The 20,896-nt window shown below is 57.6% G+C and overlaps 1 protein-coding gene across 3 annotated transcripts in view; it reads left to right on the top strand.

The window, feature by feature from the left end:
* The first annotated feature begins 5,592 nt into the window (after positions 1-5,592).
* RASAL1 (RAS protein activator like 1) overlaps positions 5,593-20,896 on the top strand; it is a 28,354-nt gene continuing 13,050 nt past the window's right edge. For all 3 annotated transcript variants that reach the window (XM_046640697.1, XM_046640696.1, XM_046640698.1), the window contains exons 1-8: positions 5,593-6,191; positions 10,130-10,186; positions 11,561-11,674; positions 11,828-11,889; positions 16,247-16,376; positions 18,385-18,466; positions 18,540-18,671; positions 20,336-20,424. In XM_046640697.1, coding sequence (XP_046496653.1) covers positions 6,127-6,191; positions 10,130-10,186; positions 11,561-11,674; positions 11,828-11,889; positions 16,247-16,376; positions 18,385-18,466; positions 18,540-18,671; positions 20,336-20,424 — 731 coding nt within the window. In that variant the 5' untranslated portion in view covers positions 5,593-6,126. The remainder of the gene's footprint in view (positions 6,192-10,129; positions 10,187-11,560; positions 11,675-11,827; positions 11,890-16,246; positions 16,377-18,384; positions 18,467-18,539; positions 18,672-20,335; positions 20,425-20,896) is intronic.

Genomic DNA, 20,896 nt, shown 5'->3' with positions numbered 1-20,896 from the left:
GGTGTGGAGTCACCCTCTTAACCACAACACTCCAGATCCAGTTGGGCCCTCCTTGGACTCTTCCCTCCTCCGGCCCCTTCCCTTCCTTCCCGCTGCAGAGAATGCCATCCTCTGGAAGCCAGTGTGCATCCTTCCTGTCTTAATTTCTATTCTTTTAGAGGCAGTTTCTTGAAAATATTTATTGAGCACCTACTATGTGCACCAGGCACCATGTGAGGATATGGCAGTGGATGAGACAAAATCTGCCCTCATGGGGCTTACAGGCTAATGTGGTGGCCTGATGCATCAAATAACCCGGTAAATATGTCATTACGCTCTGCTAGGGTTAGGAGGAGAGGTCTAGAGTGCAAGGAGGTGGACGGGGGAGACCTCCTTGAGGATGGTGGCATGTGAACCGAGACCTGAAGGATGAGAAGGGGTGAGTAGAGGAGAGGAAGAGTATTCTACGTAGAAGGAGCAGCATGTGCAAAGGCCCTGAGGCAGGAGATATGGCCCCCTCCTAGAAGAGAACAAAGTTCTGTAGGTTGGCGTGCAGAATTCTAGGATGATGGGGTGGGTCAGGACTGGATAGGGCCAAGGAGGGACCAGACCTGTGCCACCAGTGAGAGATGAGGGAACTGAGGCCCAGGGCAGTTAAGTGACTCCTTTGAGGACACGGGGCTGAGAAGTCTGTTTGTACAGAGAAATCAACCCATCCCTGCCCTGGAGCTGCTCATGGCCTAGAGGAGAGAAGGCCCCGACACAAACAGCTTGTCTTTAGAAGGCTGGAGCTCCGGCTTTCACTCTGTGGTCAGCCAGTCAGCCCCAGGCTTTGGCATTCCTCTCTGTGAAGTGGGGCGTTGCTCCCAAGTCCTCTTGGGGCCCCTCTGCCATGCTGCTGAGGCAGAGGCCCCAGCCTCCCACCTGTCTCCATCCGCACCTCCTGGGGGATGGTCTGGGTGGGGCTGCTGAGTGGCAGCAGGACACAGCTTCTCTGCTGGCCTTGCCCTTGGCCACAAACCACGAGCTCTGGAGCCATCCACTCTGCCCACCCCCACCCCCGCGGCTCATGCTTCAGTGGCTGCCCCTTCCTGCTTCTCCATTCCAAGGTGAGGAGGGGCACTTTGGGGAGAAGGACCAAGGAAGGAGGAAGGGGCCTGGGGACTGACAGACGGCCTCGGGGGAGGCCGGGCCTGACCCCTGCTTCCTCGGCAGCCCGCCCTTGGGGAAGTTTGGAACTCCCGCCCACCCCTCCCACCGCTGCCTCCTGTCCCACGTGGCTGCCTGCCCGGAATCTGCCCAGTGATCACAAACGGGGCTTTGTGTTCCCGAGACAAAGAACACTCTCCTCACCCCAACCTGGGCCATGGCTTGTCCGCCTTGCCCCGATCTTGGCCTCAGGAGGGACAGAGCCACTTCCCAGGAGGCGAAACTGAAGTCTAGAGACGGACAGGTCTGTGGAGCCAGAGGAGGGGTCTGCCTCCCGGTTTGGGGGCGAGGTGTATTGGGGAGGTGGTCAGCTGGCAAGGTTAAGTTGCCGCCCTAGGCACCGTGGGGACAAAGGAAGTAAAAAATATGACGACTCTGATCCCAAGGAGAGAGGCCAGCCCCCCAGCCCTGGAGGGGACTGAATTCCCTCTAACCTGCAAGTGCATTTCGAGTCTTTCCGCTCCAAACAGTGTGGAGGCATGGCGTGAACCCGACATCGTCCCTGACATTTAGGAGATAAGATGGGCATGTAAATCACCACGAAACAAGAGAACCAGAGAGCAAGGTCAGGGAGCGGTGCCAACGCGGGGCGGAGGGGGCGTGTCGGTCCTCGCTGCCTCCCCAACCGCTTCCCAGGGCTTCCCGGAGGCCGTGAAGGGAGCCAGGGATGGTGCGCGCAGAAAACAGAGCAGCAGAATTATTTTCTGATTATAAAGAAGCACACGCCAGTATGTGGGAGAAAGCCCTCTGCCTCAGCTCTGCCCCGTGCCTGCTTTATCGTCTCCTTAGCACTTCCTACTTCTAGAATATTCTGTAGCCGCATGTTACTCTGCTCCGCGTCTCACTGTACTGACAGCCCCATGGGAGCAGGTCTGGGCTGTCTTATACCTCACAGCATCCCCACTGCCTAGTACATAGCAGGCGCTCAAGACATATCTGTTGAATAAAAGGAATATTATATATATGCATATAATATTTTATAGCATCAGGATCATGCTGTATAGATGGTCGTATATACTGTGTTTTTCCCACTCCTTATGTTTTCCTTTTTATCGTTTTGCCTGTCATTCTATAGTCTTTGAGGACATCCTTTTGAACAGCTGTATAGTATTCCATTCCATTGACATTACATTGTCTGTACTTAATTTCACCCCTCTTTATTCACCTTTATTCAATCATATCGGTAGGAATTAAACACAAAATAAGTAGAGAAAGGAAATTAAAGACCTTCCTGATGGAAGGAACTGGCAAGGCTAAGGCAGTGTGGGTGAGGGGAATCTGAGTAAAGTCTTAAGGGTGTGAATTCAGGAGTGTGTCCAGGGGGCTGTGTGGCCAGGGGATCCTGTGTCCAGTGGTGTGTTGTTAAACCGACTCTTCAAAAAAAACAGCAACCTTAGTGTTTGCCAATTTCCATGGTGTAAATTCTCCTACCGCTATCAATTCCGAGTTCCCAGTGTGGCACCGCGGCACACGGAGTTGGAAGGGCACGGGCACGGCGGTCCTCATGAGCCGGGAGGCGCGGCTTCAGCACACGCCTGCTGGTGCCCAGGCCTGATCCCTCCCCCGGATGAGGAGGCCTCCCCACCCTGTGTCTGTGGGCTTTCCCAGCGCCCCAGGCCCAGCGTCTCAGATGAAGTGAGGACTCAGCCTGTCCTGGGCAGTGCGGCCCATCAGGACACAGGAATCTGATCTTGGGATCTCCCTATCAGATTTCTCAGCTGGGATGCACACTCTCGAATTCCCCCAGCTCAGTGACCGGGGCCACACTGGCCACTGAAGTGTGGCCGCTCCATCCATCCCCGGAATTCAGGGCTGGGCCTGGCTCTCCCCCCAGCCACGTCCTCAGGACCCAGCTTCAGAGCAAAGCCACCAAGTGAGGCTCCATGTCAGGCACAGCAGTGGGTTCAGGATGTCCCGCGATGGCCATGACACTTATTGAGCACTTGCTGTATGCCAGGCTGTGCTAAACGTCTGACGCTTATTCCATCCCGTCCTCACACTCTGCCTGAGATGGGCCTTATTCCCATCCCCAAGTCACAGACGAAGAAACCGAGGCACCAAGAGGGTATAAGTCACTTGCCCGAGAACACCCAGCTCGTAAGTGTAGGTGCCAGGATTCAACCCCAGGCTGGCTGGATGCTGGAACCTCTGCTCTTCAACCCTGAGCTCAGCATCTCCTCCCACTTACGGCTTTATGAAGCACCTGCTGTGTGCACCCCGTGGGTGCCGGACTGCAGGACGTTGGCAAGAAGACGATCGTGGGTTTGTCTTTAAGAAGCTTAGAGGAAGGGGAGGGGGAGGGGGCTAACTATTTCTTGAGCACCTACTGTGTACCAGGAGTGATGCAAGGGGTTACACTGCCCGCTGGATTAACTCTCATCACAACCCCTGAGAAAGGTGAGGCCCTTTCCACACGACAGCCCCAGCCTGGTGCCCCTGAGCCTGCCGTCCCCTCTCCCGGCTGGGTGGCCTCCAGCAGATCACGCTCCTTCTCCGGGCCACCTTTCCCCCTGGGTCCTGTGACAGGGGGTTCCCTCAGAGATCTCAAACCCTCTGCTAGTTTCGGGTCAGAGCTTCTCAGAACAACAGGAAGTGGGCAGGCCATTCAGAAAGTCTGGGGACTGTGGTCACAGCTCCAGACGAATTGCAGGGTCGGACGCAGGATATTGGACAGGTGACAGAGCTGGCTCCCTGGAGGCCTGGGTGGCACAGCCTTTGTAATCCCCTGGGGGCCTGGGGAGGGGCGTCTGGGAAGTGACTTCCTGCTCAGCTCCGGAAGACGGGCCGAGGGGGCTGGGTGGCAGTTTGGCTGGCATCCCAGGTGGCCCCAGGACTAGACCCCCCATAGATTCCATCAGGGGTCTCCGGGGCTAGACAGCCTATCTGGGGTCTCTGCAGGATCTCAGAAGAAAAAGTGTCCGCCAAAAGCTGCCACGCAGGTGGAGGGGAGTGGCAGGGCCGCTGTGTTGAAGTAGCAGTCACTCAGCAAGGGCCACTCTCCCCTGGCGAGGATCGGGGGTGACTGATAAAGATGAGGGGGCTCTAAATAGTCCCTTGGGGCTGCCACTGTTCTGGTCCCACCCTGGATCAGCCCTCATCCCCCCGGATGCTGAAGGATGTTGCAGTACTTCTAAACCTGCGGCCAGCCCCGCTAGACCCATTTCCCAGGTGGGGTAACTGAGGCCCAGTCTTTGGAAGTTGGGGGACTCCCTGGCTGGGGTGCCAGGTAGGAAGTCGAGGAGAGACACTGGGAGGCAGTCCACGGGGCCACTCATGTGGCTGGGCAGGGCCCTCCCGTCCCACAGGTTTGGGTGGCGGCTCCCGCCAATAGGGGCCTTCCTATCAGTGCCCAGCCCTGGGTTGACTGAGTGAGTCAGGCTCAGCACCAGCCCTTGTAAGGACTCAGGCAGGTAAACAACAAACCCACGGAGAGAAATAGTGTGCGCGTCAGTATCTGCCCTGGGACTGGCCTCCTGGCCACATTATCTCATTTAAAACGTGAAAAATGTAGGAACCTAGAGCCACAGGAGCAGAGAAAAGGGGAGAAAACCTCTGCCTGGGGTGGGAGGGCATCCTGGAAGACGTCCCAGGAGAGGTGCCATTTGAGCTATACCTTGGAGGACAATAATATTTATATCAGATACTTTCTGATAGCTTCTGATGTGCCTGTCCCTGTTCTGAGACCTGGGTTTGCCTCCTTCATAGCTGCTCTATCTCACCTAATTCTCTTGAAACCCTGTTATTGAGATACCATGCTATTCCCATTGAACACGTGAGAAAACCAAACCAAGGCACAGAGAGGTTAAGTAACTCGCCCAAGACCACACAGCTACCAAGTGGCAGGTCAGGATCCAAATCCAAGAAGGCGAACCAATTACTGCCTGTGAGACCTTCTGCAAGCCATTTAGCCCTCTGAACCTCAGGGTCTCTATCCGTGAAATGGGGGTAACAGTACAACAGTACGTAGTGCATAGAGATATTTGAGAACGAAGATGAGATAATGCTTGTTACACACCTAGAACAGTGCCCGGCATTAGTAAGTGTGCAAACAAGTCTAGGTGACTTTTATCATCGCTGTGGTGCTGTTATCCGCCAGCCTGCCCCTCCCCCTCCGGCCGCGGCTCCCTCCCCCGCAGTGCCAGCCCGTGACGTGGGAGCTGCCGCTCGCACGGTCTGAGTTTCATCGGAAACGAAAAGAGATGGGGGGATATTCGAGGCCCTTCCCTTGACTCTGAACGGACCCCCAAGAATGTGCGACCTTCACTCTAGCGACCCCTCCCGCGGGCCGCGGATACCGCTCCCGGACAGGGCATGGAGGTCGGACGGAGGAGGCGGCGCCGGAGGGGAGGCAGGGGAGGCCGCGGAGGTGTGGACGTGTTGGAAGGAGCGCAAGCAGGGGACAGACTGTGTCTTCCGAGCCCAGTGCCAGCTCACCAGGAGCCAGCGGCCACGCCCATGATGGCCGTGCCGCTCCCCACCTGGCAGTCCCGGCAGCCGCGCCCGGGTCTCCGCGGCCGGTGCGCTCTGGCGCGTTTGGCTGGGGTGCCGGCAGAGGGCGCGCGAGGGGACGCGGGGACGGGCGGGGGACCCCGCGGGAGGCGGGATTGGGGGGAGGGCGCTGGGCCGCCCCCTCCCGCCCCCTGCCCGCGCACCAGGAGCTCCAGACCGGGAGGCAAGAGCTGGCGGTGTCCCCTGCGCGCTCCGCCTGCTCGGCGCGCCGCTCCTACCTGTGGAGTCCGGGGGGCGCCCCCTCCCCGACGCCTCTCCTTTCTCCTCCTTCGGAAGCCTCCCGCCCAGCTGCACGCGTCTCGGACAGGCGGCGCTGGGACCCCGGGACAGGGCGCCAGTCTGGCAGCTGGTGACATGTAGACGTCCTCTCCGCGGTCCAGCCTCGGAACCTGGGCGCCCTCCTGCCCGGAAAGTTTGAGGCTGGGCGCCATGGCCAAGAGCAGCTCCCTGAACGTCCGCGTGGTGGAGGGCCGGGCGCTGCCCGCCAAGGACGTGTGAGTACCCCCGGGGCGCGGCGGGGGTGAGGGACGCACGGCACATGGGATGGGGCGGGGGTCACCCATTCCGAATGCTAGGGAGGGTCGGTGAAGTGGGTGTGGGGTTCTCGTCTCAGACCCAGTATTGGGACAGAGCTGCCTTCCCGGGGCGAGAGGCCCCATGCCGGTGGCTGTCCTGGTGGGAGGGGGCGCCCAGACTTAGCAGATGCCCCGCCCCCAGGAAGGGGGGTGTCTTTGTTCTGGGATGCACTAGAGGGGTCTTCCAGGGCTGAAGAGGGGGTTGGAGAGTCAGATTCCGTCCCAGCTGGGGAAGGGATTGGCTGGGGGGTGGGGGGGGGGGGGGAGTGTCTCTTCCTTCATCCAGGCAGGTGTTGGAAGTGGGATTTCTCCAGGTTTGGGTGGGTTCCTATCAAGAGAACCCTGGGGAGGAGCGCTGGAGGGCGCAGGACCCGGGTGGCCCCAGCATTCCTCCGGGCACATCTAATGTTTAGGTTTGCAGAGTGTCACCAGGTGGCCCACCAGCCAGGCCCCGGGGGAAACGGGTCCTCTTGATCCAGAGCTCTGAGCCCCTCAGTCTGGGAGCTCCCAGCCCAGTGTGGGCCTTCCTTGCATGCTAAGCCACCGGAGCGCCCTGCAGCCCCCTCGGTGGCCAGGTGTGATGGGGCTCGAGGACCCTCGGGCTCCCCTGGTGCTAGTAGTCCTTGGCTGTGCCTCCCCAGGGCTGAGTCAGCAGCTGCCAAATCAGCAGAATGGCGGGAGGGGTCCCCCTCCTGTTTGGCCTGGAGCCCAGAAGGAGCTCTGAGGGTGTCAGCACCCGGGGCGGCTGCGGGATCCTTGGCAGGTCACTGGCTGTGTGACCTTGAACCTGGTCCTCTCTGGGTCTCGATTTCCCATCTGGGCGCTGGGAGCTCTGGACAGGAGTCTCCAAGTGCCCTGCGGCCGAGAGGGTGGAGCACCTGTTGGGGTTTCCCCCGCGGCCAAGGTGAGCCGGAAACTGGATTCTGGCCTTTGCGCAGGTCGAGGTTGGGGCTTAGCTGTACCCTAGCTGCCCGGGCCGTGGACCCCCAGTGGGAGCATCCTGCCAGTGACTTCATGAACCGCCCCCCTCCCCACATGCAGCTGTGCCATGGCAGTGGGGGGGGGGGGGGCGGTTTGCTTAGAGCAGTTTTCCCCGCCCCCCCATCCTCATCAGCTACCCCAAATAAACACGCACCTGACACGAAAAACAGAGAGCCTGCGGTGCGAATGCAGCATCTGGACGAGCCCCTGCCTCCGTCTCTGAGATGCCCTCTCAGAGCCCCTGAGCATTCGAGATTCTGGAACCATCGGGGCAAGGAGGCCAGGAGTGGAGGCCTGGCAGCTGCTAGAGGGCTGAGGGGACCCTTCCAGAGCCCGGGCTCCATCCCGCTGTGCTCTGGCCGCTCCATTAGTCCTGGGTGAGGGCCACGAGGGGGTGGCAGGTGTTGTCCCTGGACCCGGTTCTCTGGGCTCCTTCTGCCTCTGCTGAGGAATGGGTCGAGTCGTGCCTGGTTCCCGCGTCTCTTGACCCCTCTTCCCCCAGGTTCCCAGGGCAAGGTGAGCTCTGGGGTGGGTTCACCCTGGAGCAAGGGTAGGGAGGAGTCACTAAGCCCTAGTTGGGGATCCAGCCACCCTGCCTGTTTCCCTCACTGTTCGCCCTTCTTTAGAGGGGCTCTCCCCAGAGGATGCTGCGATCTCCGTGCCCATGGGGGCTCTTACATGGGGTGTTTTCTCCCTCTCTTCTCCCGAGGGAAAGGGCCTGGATTCTTCCCGAAGCCTCACCAGATTTGAGGGGGGTCCGACCCGGCTCTGGAGGAGGCCTCAGTTGGTACTCGTAGAGTTATTACTGTCATTAATAATAGCAGCTGTAAGCTCCAGGGCTTACTATGGGCCAGGTCCTGTGCTTAACACTTCCTATGGTCCCAGCCCAGAGAGGCAAAGTCGCTTGCCCAGGGTCACACAGCTGGGATTTGAACCCTGACTGTTCCCATGCACAAACCAGACTGGGCAGGCAGTGGCCAAGGGGCCTCTTTTCCCACGCCTGAGGTGGGGCAGGGGCCGTGGGAGAGGCCAAGGGTCCGGAGAGATGGAGGGTCTGGAGGGGGTGGCCCCCCGGCTGCCGTTGCCCCTACCTGATAGGAGCCTGATAAGGCCTCGTGCGTCAGAGCCCTGGAGCCGACGTGGGAGCTTGGCTCCCACAAGGAGCCGGAGTCAGGATGGCTCCACGGGAGGGGGCGTGTCTCCCAGCCCTTTGCCAGTGGGATCCCAGCCAATCCGGCCCCACATCTGCAGCTGGGGAAACTGAGGAATGAGAGCTTGCCTAAAAGAAGCTTGGGGGTGGAGAACCCAGAGAGGGAAATGAGATATGGGGCTTACCCAGCCACGGGCATCCCGGGGGGTGGAGCCAAATGGGGAAACTGAGGCTCCTGGGGTTCCACAGCCCGGTGGTTTTGGGATAGGTCCAGAAGGGGAAACTGAGGCCTGGGGCCTCATAGATGAGAGTTCAGAGAGGAACTCAGAGACGCAGGACGCCGCCCAGGCTCAGGTGTTCAGGGATGGAGACCGGATGGGGAAATGGAGGCCCTGGAGCACCCGGCAGACGGGCTGAGGGAAGGAGTCCGGAGAGGAAACTGAGGCACACGGGAGCCTGCAGACGAGGCTCAGGCTGGAGCCGACTCCTGGGGCCCATGTGCCTCGTCCCTGGAATCCTGGAGGCATTTGGGGAGCCCTGACAAACTGGACGGAGAGGGGGTGGCAGCGGGAGAGGGCGGAGCCGGGCCTCGAGGGAGGGGGCTGTTGGGGAAGCGATGGTGAGCTGGGTGGAGGCGGTGCTGGTTAAGAGCGTGTATGCTGAGCCCCGTAGACTGGGGTTCCAATCCTGACTCTGCCAGGCGGGGGTGGGGGGGTGCAGGTCCTCCCCCAAGGAGCTCACAAGGGGGCAGGATGAGTTTGGGTGCTCAGAGGGACCGGAGGTCAAGTTTACACGGGATGGTGGAGGTCAGGGACGGCCTCTCTGAGCAGGTGAATTTTGGTCCAAGGTTTGAATGACAGCCATGATGAGATCAGGGACAGAGTGTCTTAGGCAGTTGGAACAGCAAGTGCAAAGGCCCTGAGGGCAGCCTGAGCTTGGTGGAAGGCAAAGGAGGCCTGTGTGGGGGGACTAGGGGAGCAGATGGCACTGGGGGAGGGCCCCTGGCTGACAGCTTGGGATGGACTGGTAACTCTTATTATGAAGAGGGGATTGTGCTGGCTTTGGTTGACTGATGGCTCGTGGCCGCTCAAGGGGATGCAGCCTATCTCTCCTATGGGCTGCATTTTGAGGTCTGGGCCTGCAGTGGGAGAGTCTTCTGAGGGCCGTCCCCACTGAAGGCCGAGCCTCGGGAAGTCCCCTTTCCGGGGAAGCTGGCATTGAAATGACGCTCCAGAGAGGGCAATGCTCACCCCAGACGATGGCATCGAGGCCGCGTGGGGAGGGCTCAGGTGAGCTGGCTTGCATCCCGCCTGGCATTGTCCCCTCTAGTTCCTCCCCTGCCTGAGGAGGTGTGTGCTAATATGATGCCCGATTCATAGGGCAGAGAAACTGAGGCCACCGGGGAGGGGACTGCCAGGATGCTGCAGCCAGCAGGTGGCAGAGCCAGGGATGACTCCCGAGCACGCGCTCTTGAGTGCTCCTTTGGCCTCCTGGCTCGTGCCTCAGTGTTGTGTTTCTGTGGGTGGGAGCCCAGCGAGCCCGCGTGTGGGGGTCCCGGCACGCGGTGGGCGCTGGGCAGCTGTCACGTCTTCCGCTGGCGCTGCGTCTCCGCTGACTTGCTGTGTGACCCGGGGCCGCAGTCCCCCCTCTCTGTATACTGAAGGTGGGTTGGGACCCCCACCGTGGCTGCCTCCCAGACCCCCTCCCTGAAGCCCCTCTTCTGCAGGTCTGGGAGCAGTGACCCTTACTGCATAGTGAAAGTGGACGACGAGGTGGTGGCCAGGTGAGGAGTGCGGAGGCCAGGCCTGGGGTGACGGGAGCAGGGCAGAGGGCGCCTTCTGGACCTGGGAGTCCAGGCATGAGAATTCACATTGAAAGGCTTGCCCCACGGTGGACCTGCGGCCTCACGGTGGGCACCATGTGCCTGGCCTCGGGGCCCCACGGCTGGGGCTGCCAGTTCCTCTCTCCATCCAGCCCACCAACTGGCCGACCCCTGCCCCCTGGACCTGCTGATGTCCCTGCCAGCTCCCTGGGCCTGACTCAGCGGCTGGCAGCCTGTGCCTCCCCCAGTGGCTTCCCCGGGGGCGGGCATCTCACGCTTGGCTGGGCTGGCTGGTTCCGGACCTGCTGGGTGCTGCGGGCATCGGGGTGTGTGTGTATGTGTGCGTGCACCCAGCGGGGCCTGCTTGTGAGTGTGTGTGGGTGATGGAGGGCTGATGTGAACGCCTGTGACCACGTGCGCGTGTCCTGTGGGTGTGCAAGGCGCACAGGCTCACACTGTGTACATGTGTGTGCGTGCCTGTGCACACACACATGAGCTGTGCTGGTCACACATGTGTGGCCCCTGCCTGCTTATTTGGGTAGACAGGCACTGGTGTGAACATGTGTGAGGTGTGAGGTTGTGTGTGTGTCGGGCGGGGGGACATGGGGCTGGGCCGTGCTTGGCTCCCGCCCCCACAGGCCGAGGGACAGCTCTCAGCCCCCGAAGGCCTGAGAGGTGCGGGTGGGCGGGTGGCTGAGGCCTCCGTTCCTATGGAGACGGCAGGATTCAGGATGCTCCTGGCGCCAGTTCTGGTCCAGATGGGCCGGGAGCTGGGGGCGAGGAGCGCGCATGGGGGAGGGTCAGCTCGCAGCACCCAGGCTGACCCCCCCTCCACCGTTCTCTCTGTGCTCATGCTGTCCCATCACTGCCTTCTGTGATACTGCCACTAAACCCGCAGATGGATTTTCTGTGTGTCTCCAGGCTGCTGTCTCCCCGTCTCTGGGCTCTGAGGAGCCTCTCAGCTTAGGGGCTGGGGAACCTGAGGGACTTCCAGCTGGGAAAAGGCCAGGGCATGGGGCAGCGGGTGTTTGGGAAGAAGGGTTCGTCTGATGGTGATGCCCTGGGCTGGGGTAGAGGGCAGAGTGTGTGCACGTGTGTGTGTTGAGGTCTCTGGTTGTGTGTGTCGGGGTTTCTGTGTGTGTATTTGTGTGTATCTCTACGTCTGGGTTCATGTGTGTGGTTTGTGTGTGTGTGTGTGTCCCTGGGTGGGTGTATATCTAGGTTCTGGGTGTCTGCATGTGTGGAGCCCCTTCTCGTGTGTGTGTGTCTGGGTCCCCAGGTGCCTGCCACCTGCGTGGCCCAAGACCCCCCAGCCCTCTGTGCCCCCTTTGGCAGGACAGCAACCGTCTGGCGGAGCTTGAGCCCCTTCTGGGGGGAGGAGTACACCGTGCACCTGCCCCTGGACTTTCACCAGCTGGCCTTCTACGTGCTGGACGAGGATACGGTGGGGTGTGTGTGCTGGGGACCCAGGCCCGGGCGCCGGAAGGGAGGCGGGACGCCTCGGAGCCAAGTACCGGCCCCCCAGCCCTCGCTGCCTGCCCCCTCACTCCACGGGCGGGGCGGGGTCCCTGACTGCACCCTCACCCCGCCGCCTTTCCGCAGGCACGACGACGTCATCGGCAAGGTGTCGCTGAGCAGGGACGCGATTGCCGCTGACCCTCGAGGTGGGTGAGGGGCCCCGGCACCCTGCTGGGCAGAGGGAGGAGGGGACGGCCGTGTCAAGAGGGGGCATTTTCGAGGGCAGAGCGGGCAGCGCGGGGAAGCATGGAGCCTTCAGTGGAAATTATTTCAGCTGTTGTTGTTAATTGAGTTTAATTTTAATTTGGTTCTTTTATTGAGCAGTTCATTCATTTACATAGTTCAGTATCCAAGATTGCAGTGAAACTGTCCCTCTCACCCCGGTGACCCCATTCTCGTCCCAGTGTTGTCCGTTTCTTCTATGTCCTTCTGGAGGTGTTTCAAACATAGGCAAGCAAGCAACAATAGTAATAGCAGCAAGCACTTATATAGTGCCTACCGTATACCGAGCACTTTCTGAATGCTTTCCATGTATCCACTCACTTGACGACGGTAACAACCCTATGAGGCAGGTGCTCTGCTTGTCCCCGCTCCACAGGGGAACAGGATGAGGCACGGGGGCCCCAGTGAGTCGCCCAAGATCTCAGAGTCATTGAGCGGGCCGACCAGGATCTGAACCAAGGCCGTCCAGCTCCAGAGTCTGTGCTTGCCACTCTGCACGGTGTGTGCTCTGTTCTCCGCTTCCAGGAATGAGAGCCTGTTACAGTCACTGCTCTGTGCCTCGTCTTCGCCTCGCCATGGGTCTCGGGGATCTTTCTATATTGGTGCCCCAGAGCCTCCCCATCCTTTGATCTCTGTGTGAGTTCACGGCCCTCCGTTGTGTGGATGTACCGTCATTTATTTGCCCAGGCCTCTACTGATGGGCACGTGGGTTGTTTGCAATCTTTTCCTAGTTCAAACAATGCTGCAGTGAATAGCCTTGTACAAACGTGGTTTCACACCTGTGCAAGTTGCATCAATCAGAACTGGTCAATTCCCAGAGGTGGAACTCACGGCTGATAGATATTGCTAGATCACCCTCCATGGAGGAGGTCACAATTTACACACCCTGTACCCTTGTCAACAATTACCAAACTTTTTGATCTTGTATCTGAGAGGTAAAAATGGCCTTTCAGCATAGGTTATTGTGCGTTTCTCTATGAGTGAAGTTGAAAACCTTTTTATATATTTAAGAGTCACTTCATTTCATTTGTTGTCTATTGTCTATTCATATTCTATGTGCATCCCTCCCCACCCCCCGCACTGGGTTGTTTGCCTTTTATTATTGATTTGTAGGCACTCTTTACATATTAGGAAAATTAGTTCTTTGTCATATTAGCTGCAAATATTTTTTCTCCCTTTGTGGCTTATGTTTTGACTCTGCTTACAGTTTTTCCATGTATAAAATTTATTTCTTTTTCTGTAGTCAACTCCATCTTTTTTTTTTGGCTCTTGATTTTCTCTGACACCTAAAAAGGCCTTCCCAACCCTAAGATTAAGAAATTTTTTTTACATGATTTCTTCTAGCAACAATTTGTTTCCTGTTTTTACATTTAAGTGTTTCATCTATTGGGAATTTATCCAGAGACAAGGTACAGGGTATTACTTTTTGTCTGGGTGAGTACTAATTGTCTCAACACCATTTATTGAACAATGTATTTTTTCATCAGTGGCAGTTAGTTGAAATCCTACTGTGTGCTAATCAGCACAATCATTGCTCCTATTTAGTGAGGGCTCCCTATGTGCCAGGCAGGGTGCTAAGCACTTTCTGTTTAGTCCTGACAACACCAAGTGAAGTGTGCGCTAGAGTGACTTTGAATTTGTGGCTGATGGGTGGCGAGGCTGCGAGAGGCGAGGTGACTTGCCCCTCCCGGAAGTTGTAGAGGTGGGACTCGAGCCCAGGCTGCGCCCGCCTCCAACGTCTGTGTCCCTAACCTGTGCCCTGGGCTGTACCCAGTGTGCCCCAAACATCCCCAAGGGAGTGGAATTAAATGAATGGAGGATGAGGCCCAGCTTCAGGGAGCTTGTGGGCCAGATAGAAAAACAAAACACATTCACACAGAACAGGGGGGAAGGGAAAATGAAACTGTCACGAGTCTGCACGTGGGCGCTTTTTATTTTTTGAACAGGACAGAAACGTGGGAGTGGAGGTATATGGAGCATCACTGGCCTGACAATGGAGGAGGGGGCAGTGAGGGCTAGCGTGGTCGGGGGAGGCTTCCTGGAGGAAGGGGCATGAGTGGGTCCTTAAAGGGGCTATCGCAAAGATGCTAAGCTGTCTCTCCAGGGTTTCTCTTCTAGGACCAGGCACAGGCCAGGCCACATGGGGCACTTGGGCAGGGTGGGTGGAGAGGCTCCAGGTGCCAGGCCAGAGGCTGGACTTTCTTCTGGAGGCACTGGGGAGCCATTGATGGTCCTGGAGCAAAACAGTGCAGAGACTGGAGCCCTATTATGGGAGGCTGGAGTGACGGGAGGGAGTAGATCCCTGAGTGGCTTTGTGGATATTGGATCACAGGGGACAAAAGTAGATGTGGGCGATCAAGTAGGAGTCTGCGGCGATGATTAAGTGAGAGGAAGCTGGTGGCCTCCTGCACTTGGGGGGAGCAGGCGACAGGGAGAGATGAGATAGAACTTACACTCTCAGCGGCAGGGGGACCAGATCCTCAGAAGGGCCTCCCGCCACCTCACGGCGAGACCCTGACTTAGGCGGGATTCCTAGTGCGTTGTTGGGGTTGCCGTGAGGAAGGAGAAACCCACAGTCTCCCCTCCGTCCCGATCATGGGCTGAAACCTAGCAGGGAGTGGGGCCCAGCAAGAGAGGAAGCAAGGGTGGCCCTGACAGTGGAGGTCAGCGTCAAATCCACAGTCGACAAAGAGACCCATCTCGGGCGAGGGGCGAGGCTGGTGTTACTGACCCCAGAAGTCCCCGTTAGACTGAGACCCCCCAGGACGAGCGAGCACCATCCTCTCCGGGGACAAGCATCCTCATGTTCAGTTTCCCGCAGAGGGAGCTCAACAGACATGAATTCACAATCAAAAATCACCCCACACCAGGAAGTGGGCCACTGGGAGCAGGGGCCAGCGGGAATGATAACCATCAAACTTAGACCCACGAAGACTTTAGATTTTGTAATTATGATGTACAGAATTTAAAAGCAATTAAATAGGGGCCAGCCAAGTGGCTCAGCAGCTAAGTTCACACACTCCACTTCGGCAGCCCAGGGTTCGCTGGTTTGGATCCCGGGTGCAGACATGGCACTGCTTGGCACGCCATGCTGTGGTAGGCATCCCACATATAAAGTAGAGGAAGATGGGCACGGATGTTAGCTCAGGGCCAGTCTTCCTCAGCAAAAAGAGGAGGATTGGCAGCAGATGTTAGCTCAGGGCTAATCTTCCTCAGGAAAAAAAAATTAAATAAATAAAAAGTATAACCACCAGAAAGGGCCAGCAATAACCACAATAAATTAAAGCAATACCTTAAAAAAGTAAACAGACTTGAAAAAGAACCAAAGCAAACTTTTAGAGATAAAAGGCACAATTATTGCGATTGAAAACTACGTGACTGAGTCCCACAGCGGATCCCTCAGAGCTGACGTGCGAGTTAGTGAACTGGAAGAGAGCCGAAGAAATTATTTAGACTTTAGCCCAGACAAACAAGAAGGAAATTAAAAAAGAGAAGTTCAAAGACATAGAAAATAATCCAGAAGGTCTAACGCCCATTTAGTTGGAGTCCTAGGAGAGAATAGAAAAAATTAGGGAGAGGAAATAATAATATAAAAATTGAGGAGAGGAAATGATTAAAAAAAATTGATGACCTGGAATTTTCCAGAACTCAAGGGAGGATATGGTTCCATAAATAGAGGAAGCACAACCTGTACGAAGGAGGGTAAACTGACATCCTTACCTAGACACATTGCAGTGAAGCTGCCAAACGTCAAAGCCGTCGTCCTTACGATGAGGGAGAAAAGACAGACCATTTACACAAGGTCAATTATTAGGCTGAATGACTTTCCAATAATTACAAAGTGTTGAGGGAAATGAAAGAAAGGCAGAGATTGGGGTCGACCTCACTGACTCGGGCAGGGAGAATGGCCCGGAAGAAGGCTCAGAGATAGGAACGCCCACAATTTTGGGGGGTGGGGAGAGTATGTCACGACTAACAGATGGAGGGCTTTCTGTGCCAGCGTGAAGAGCGTGGCGATGCTTGGTTAAGGGCAGTGGCCCCAGAGCTGTCTGCCTGCCTTTAACTCCTAGCTCTGCCGTTCCCAGTGGGGCCGTGGGCAAAGGGCTCCCCCCTGTGCCTCACGTTCCTTATCTGGAAGGGGGGTAATCACGGTACCTCCACCGGAAGGCTCCCAGGAAGGCCAGGACTTAACACGTTTTTCATGTTAATTCAGCTTTTAGGTTAACACGATGCCTTGCACACAGTAGGTGCTTAATAAATGTTGGCGCCTCTGCCCTCCAGGAATCGATAGCTGGATCAACCTGAGCCGCGTGGACCCAGATGCAGAGGTACAGGGTGAGATCTGCCTGGCCGTGCAGATGCTGGAGGATGCACTGGGCCGTTGTCTTCGCTGTCATGTGCTCCAGGCCAGGTATGGTCCTGATGTGGGCTGGGGTGGGGGGTGCTCGGAGAATGAGCGGGAATCCACTGGGTAACCCCAGATGCCTTGGCCTGTGAGATCACCTCACTCCTGGGACACCCCTGGGCTCAAACAGGATCCCTTGTAGGCAAACAGTCCAAGCTACCAGATTGCAGGTTTCTGGGGTTAAAGCACCAGCGAAATCCTTGTTGGGTCCCCAGTGACCGGCAAACAAAGGCCAGACACTCAGGATGGCCAGACACATGAGTGTGGAGGTGTATTAATCAAATTGTGAGCAATAGATACCCAATTCATACTGGCTTGAGCAGATTGGCTCATATGAATGACATGTAGCTTCAGGCATGGCTGGATCCAGGTGCTCAAACAGTGACATCAGAAATCTGTAGATACAGATTCCTCGGCTGTCTTTTGTGTTAGCTTCATTCTCAGGGAATCTCCCCCCAGGTGGGGGCAAAGATGACCCCAGCAGCCCCAGGCTGGCATCTTACCACCTTGGCTGCTCCAACTGAAAAAGAACTTCCGTCTCTCACCATTTCCAACCAATGTCCTGGGGCTAATTCTTATTGGCTCACTTTGGGGCATATGCCCGTCTCTGAACCAATGACACTGACTCTCGTTGGTCAGGCCTGAGTTGTAAGCCCATTCCTGGAGTGGAGGGAGGGATCAGCCGCCTAAGCCCTGTGGGCTGGCAGTGAGGGAAGGTGGGTCCTGCCCCCAGGAAACACCAGAAGGAAGGCAGAGGCAGGACCAGTGAAACCCACAGATGACCCTCCCGGGGCACCAGCGCATGGGACACCCATCTTTCCTCCTGCCTGTTTATCACTCTCTGCTCCCCTTCCCTCTTCCTCAGCGCCCCATCCTTCTGCTTCCTTAAATACTTCCACCCTCCTTCCCTCTCATCTCCCCTCTTGTCTTTCTGCCTTATCTTCACACCTTACACCTCCAGCCTTCACTTTTAGGCCAATCTTCGCCCAGGTAGGAGAGGATCTCTATTTCTAGTCTGCTGTGTGACTTTAAGGCCCTTTCTTGCCCTCTCTGTGCCTCTCCCACACCGCCAGATTTCTTCCCCCAGCTGGGGCTCCCTGGAGTCTGGATGGAGTACGCAGGGGTAGAGGACAGGCAAAAGGACTCAGCCTGGGGCAGGGGCTCCTCGTCTGCTTTGTGCCCATGGCCTCCTCCCCAGCCACAAGGTTGTGCAGGATCCTTGCAAGCAGGAGAGGGACCGATCGCTGTCGCTTAGCAACTGGGCTGGCTCCTAGGAAACCAGAGAAGGCTTTGGATGCTGAGCAGGGGTGGGAGATGAGCAGCAGGAAGCAGCAGGCAGCCCCTGGTGGGGGGAGATGTCCCTGGATTTGGGGGACCTCAGGAAGGATGGGGGAGGCTGACTGAGGTGAGACTTTTGGGTTGTCATGGCAACCAGAGGTAGGGGGTCTCTGCCTCGTGCCTTTTCTTGGGTCCCAGGCAGGGTGTGGGCATGAGTGTTTGTTGAATGAATGAATGAGCTGAGCAGTCACCACACTTCATCTCATTTAACCCTTGGCCCTGAGAGATTGGTCTGTTCTTACTCCCATTTGCCAGATGAGGAAACTGAGGCTCCCAGTGTCGCCCGGCCAGTGAATGGCAGAGCCAGGCTTTGAACCCTGGCACCTTGTCCTTTGGCCTGTCCTCCCATCCAGGGGCTCCAGGGAAACTGAGGCTCCCTTCCCCTCCCCTGTGCACCTGCTGGGCTTCGTGAGGCAGGACTCGACCTGTCTGTGCCTCGGTTTCCTCATCTACTGGTGCCTCCTCGTAGGGTCGCGTTAGTCCACAGGCAGGTACCGGGGTTGGACGGGCACGGCGGGAGCGCTCCTCGCTCGGTCCCTCCAATGGAGCGGTTCGTTGTCATGGAAACCAGTGGCATCTGAATGGTCCAACCTGAACCCCTTTCCCAGGGTCCAGCTGGGGTCTTGGTGCTCGGGGGTCCTGTGTCGCCCCCACTCCTTTCTTCATCTGTCCCCAGGGACCTGGCCCCCCGAGACATCTCGGGCACGTCTGACCCCTTCGCGCGCGTGTTTTGGGGCAGCCAGAGCGTGGAGACGTCGGTGAGTGTGGGGTGGAGCCGGGGAGGCTGGGGGCCGGTGGTGGGTGCTCCCCCCTCACCCCCTCCTTCCCCAGACCATCAAGAAGACCCGCTTCCCACGCTGGGACGAGGTGCTGGAGCTGCGGGCGGCACTGGGTGCCCCCTCCCCGCTGCGAGTGGAGCTCTGGGACTGGGACATGGTGGGCAAGAACGACTTCCTGGGCATGGTGAGCGCCCCCCTCCAACACCCGCTGTGGCTCCCCATTGCCACTGAGGGGGAAGGAGGAGGGAGACGGGCTGGGCGTCCTGGGCCCCGGAGGGCAGATGTGAAGGCGGCCTGGGTGATGGAGTCGCATCGCTCCTGGTACAGGTGGGGAAACTGAGGCTCTCAAAAGTGCAGGAACCTGCCCGAGGTCACAGGGCGGGCCCGGAGTCTTCTTCCGGATGAGAGTACCCAGGATGCCGTGTGCTGGCCCTGGGCTGAGCGCTTCTCCCACATAACCTCATTTACATAACCCTCGTGGCCACCCCTGAGGCTGGGACTGTCGTCATCCCCTTTTTACACGTGGGGAAACAGGTCCAGAGTGGTGAAGTAACTTTCCCATGGTCACATGACAAAGAAACGGCAGAGCCAGGATTTGAGTTCAGGTCTCTCTGACTCCAGAATCCAAACCCTTAACTCCTGCTCCTGGAAACGCCACGCTCCGCTGGGTTCTCCTAGAACCTCAGTTTCCCCGTCTGTGCAATGGGTGTGACTGCTCCTGCCTCTCAGGAGTGATGGACGGAGACTCAGGGCTGACAGTTTTCCAAAGGCGGGAAGAGGAGAGCAGACGGTGAGGGGGGGAGGCTCGGTCACGCGCTGCTGGTGCGAATGTAAAATGGTGCGGCCGCTTCGGAAAACAGCCCGGCCGGTCCTCAAATGGTTAAAGATGGGGTTACCGCCGGACCCAGCAATTCCGCTCGTAGGCGTGTGCCCGGGAGAGATGAGAACATACGGACACGACAGAACTTGACCCTGAATGTGCACAGCAGTGTTTTCACAATGGTCCAAAGTGGAAAGTCCGCACACCTCCATCGAGGGATGAATGCACAGACAGGACGTGGTCCACCCTACAGTGGAATAGGATTCAGCCATAAAAAGCAGTGAAGGGCTGACACATCCTGTGACACGGATGAACCTTGAAAACATGACGCTAAGTGAAAGAAGCCAGACACAGAAGAATCTGTGTGATTGTACGATTCTGTTTATATGAAATGTCCTGAATTGGCAAATCCAGAGAGACAGAAAGTGGAGTAGTGGTTGCCAGGGGCTGGGGGTTGGGGTGAGAGATGGGGAGCAGCTGCTAATGGGTACAGGCTTTGGGGGGCTGACAGAAAATGCTCTGAAATCAGTGGTGATGGTTGCACAACTCAGAGAATAGGCTAAAAACCGTTGAATGATTTACTTTAAATTGGTGAACTGAATGGGAGACAACTTCTGTCTCTCTAAAGTTATTTCAGAAGGGAGGGGACGGGGCTCAGGTTCTTCTGGACTGTCCGTAAGCCTTTTGCTAGATGCAATTTGTGTCCCTAAACAGAGCTGAAGATATACTCAGTCCAGACATGCTGTCTCTAGCAGCTGTGTAACCTTGGGCGCATCACTCCACCTCTCTGAGCCTCAGTTTCCGCAACTGTAAATTAAGTGTGCTCTGGAGGCCCTCAGTGCCCTGGCAGGGGGAGGGTGTGTCGCTGCTGTCGTGTGGATGGGACACGGTGGGGGCAGGAGGTGGCGCCTGGAAGGCTATGGCAGGCTATGGCTCCTTGCGTGGGCAGGCTGAGCTCTCCTTCCAGGGCCGGTGGCCTGGCCCCGGCAGGGCAGGGCTCGGCTGAGGGTCCGTGTGTCCCCCCACAGGTGGAGTTCCCCCCTCAGGTCCTGCAGCAGAAGCCCCCCAATGGCTGGTTCCGCCTCCGGCCCTTTCCCAGAGCCGAGGAGGATTCTGGGTAAATGTGGGCGCGGAGGGAGGAGGCCAGGCTGGAAGCACACTGGGTGCCATCTTCAGCTTGGGGGCAGGTCGTCATGGTGCCCACGTCAGCCACAAGCTGTCACCGTGTCCCTGCCCTCATTCATCTCACAAATGTTTGTCAAATGGCCCACGGTGTGTGTTTACATGTGTCCAAGTGGTTCGCCCGATCCCCTCCACCTGTGAGCATGTCAGTTCACACTTGTGGGTGTGTGGTCAGAGCCTTGGGTCCTTCCACACCTGCCCACACCTGCCCACACCTGTCTGCACTGTCCATTCCTGTACACGGGGTTTCACTGGGCACATCTTCGCACACTGGCCATATCTCTTTACTCTGTCTGCATTATCCACTCCTGTTCATACCTGTCGGTGTCTGTTCCCACCTGCCCACACCTGCCCACACCTGTTCCCACCTGCCCACACCTGTTCCCACCTGCCCACACCTGTTCCCA

The sequence above is a fragment of the Equus quagga genome, chromosome 15, assembly GCF_021613505.1.
Source record: "Equus quagga isolate Etosha38 chromosome 15, UCLA_HA_Equagga_1.0, whole genome shotgun sequence".
In the NCBI taxonomy this organism is placed as follows: domain Eukaryota; kingdom Metazoa; phylum Chordata; class Mammalia; order Perissodactyla; family Equidae; genus Equus; species Equus quagga.
Note: the sequence above shows the minus strand (reverse complement) of the source record. Positions and strands in the feature narration are given on the sequence as shown.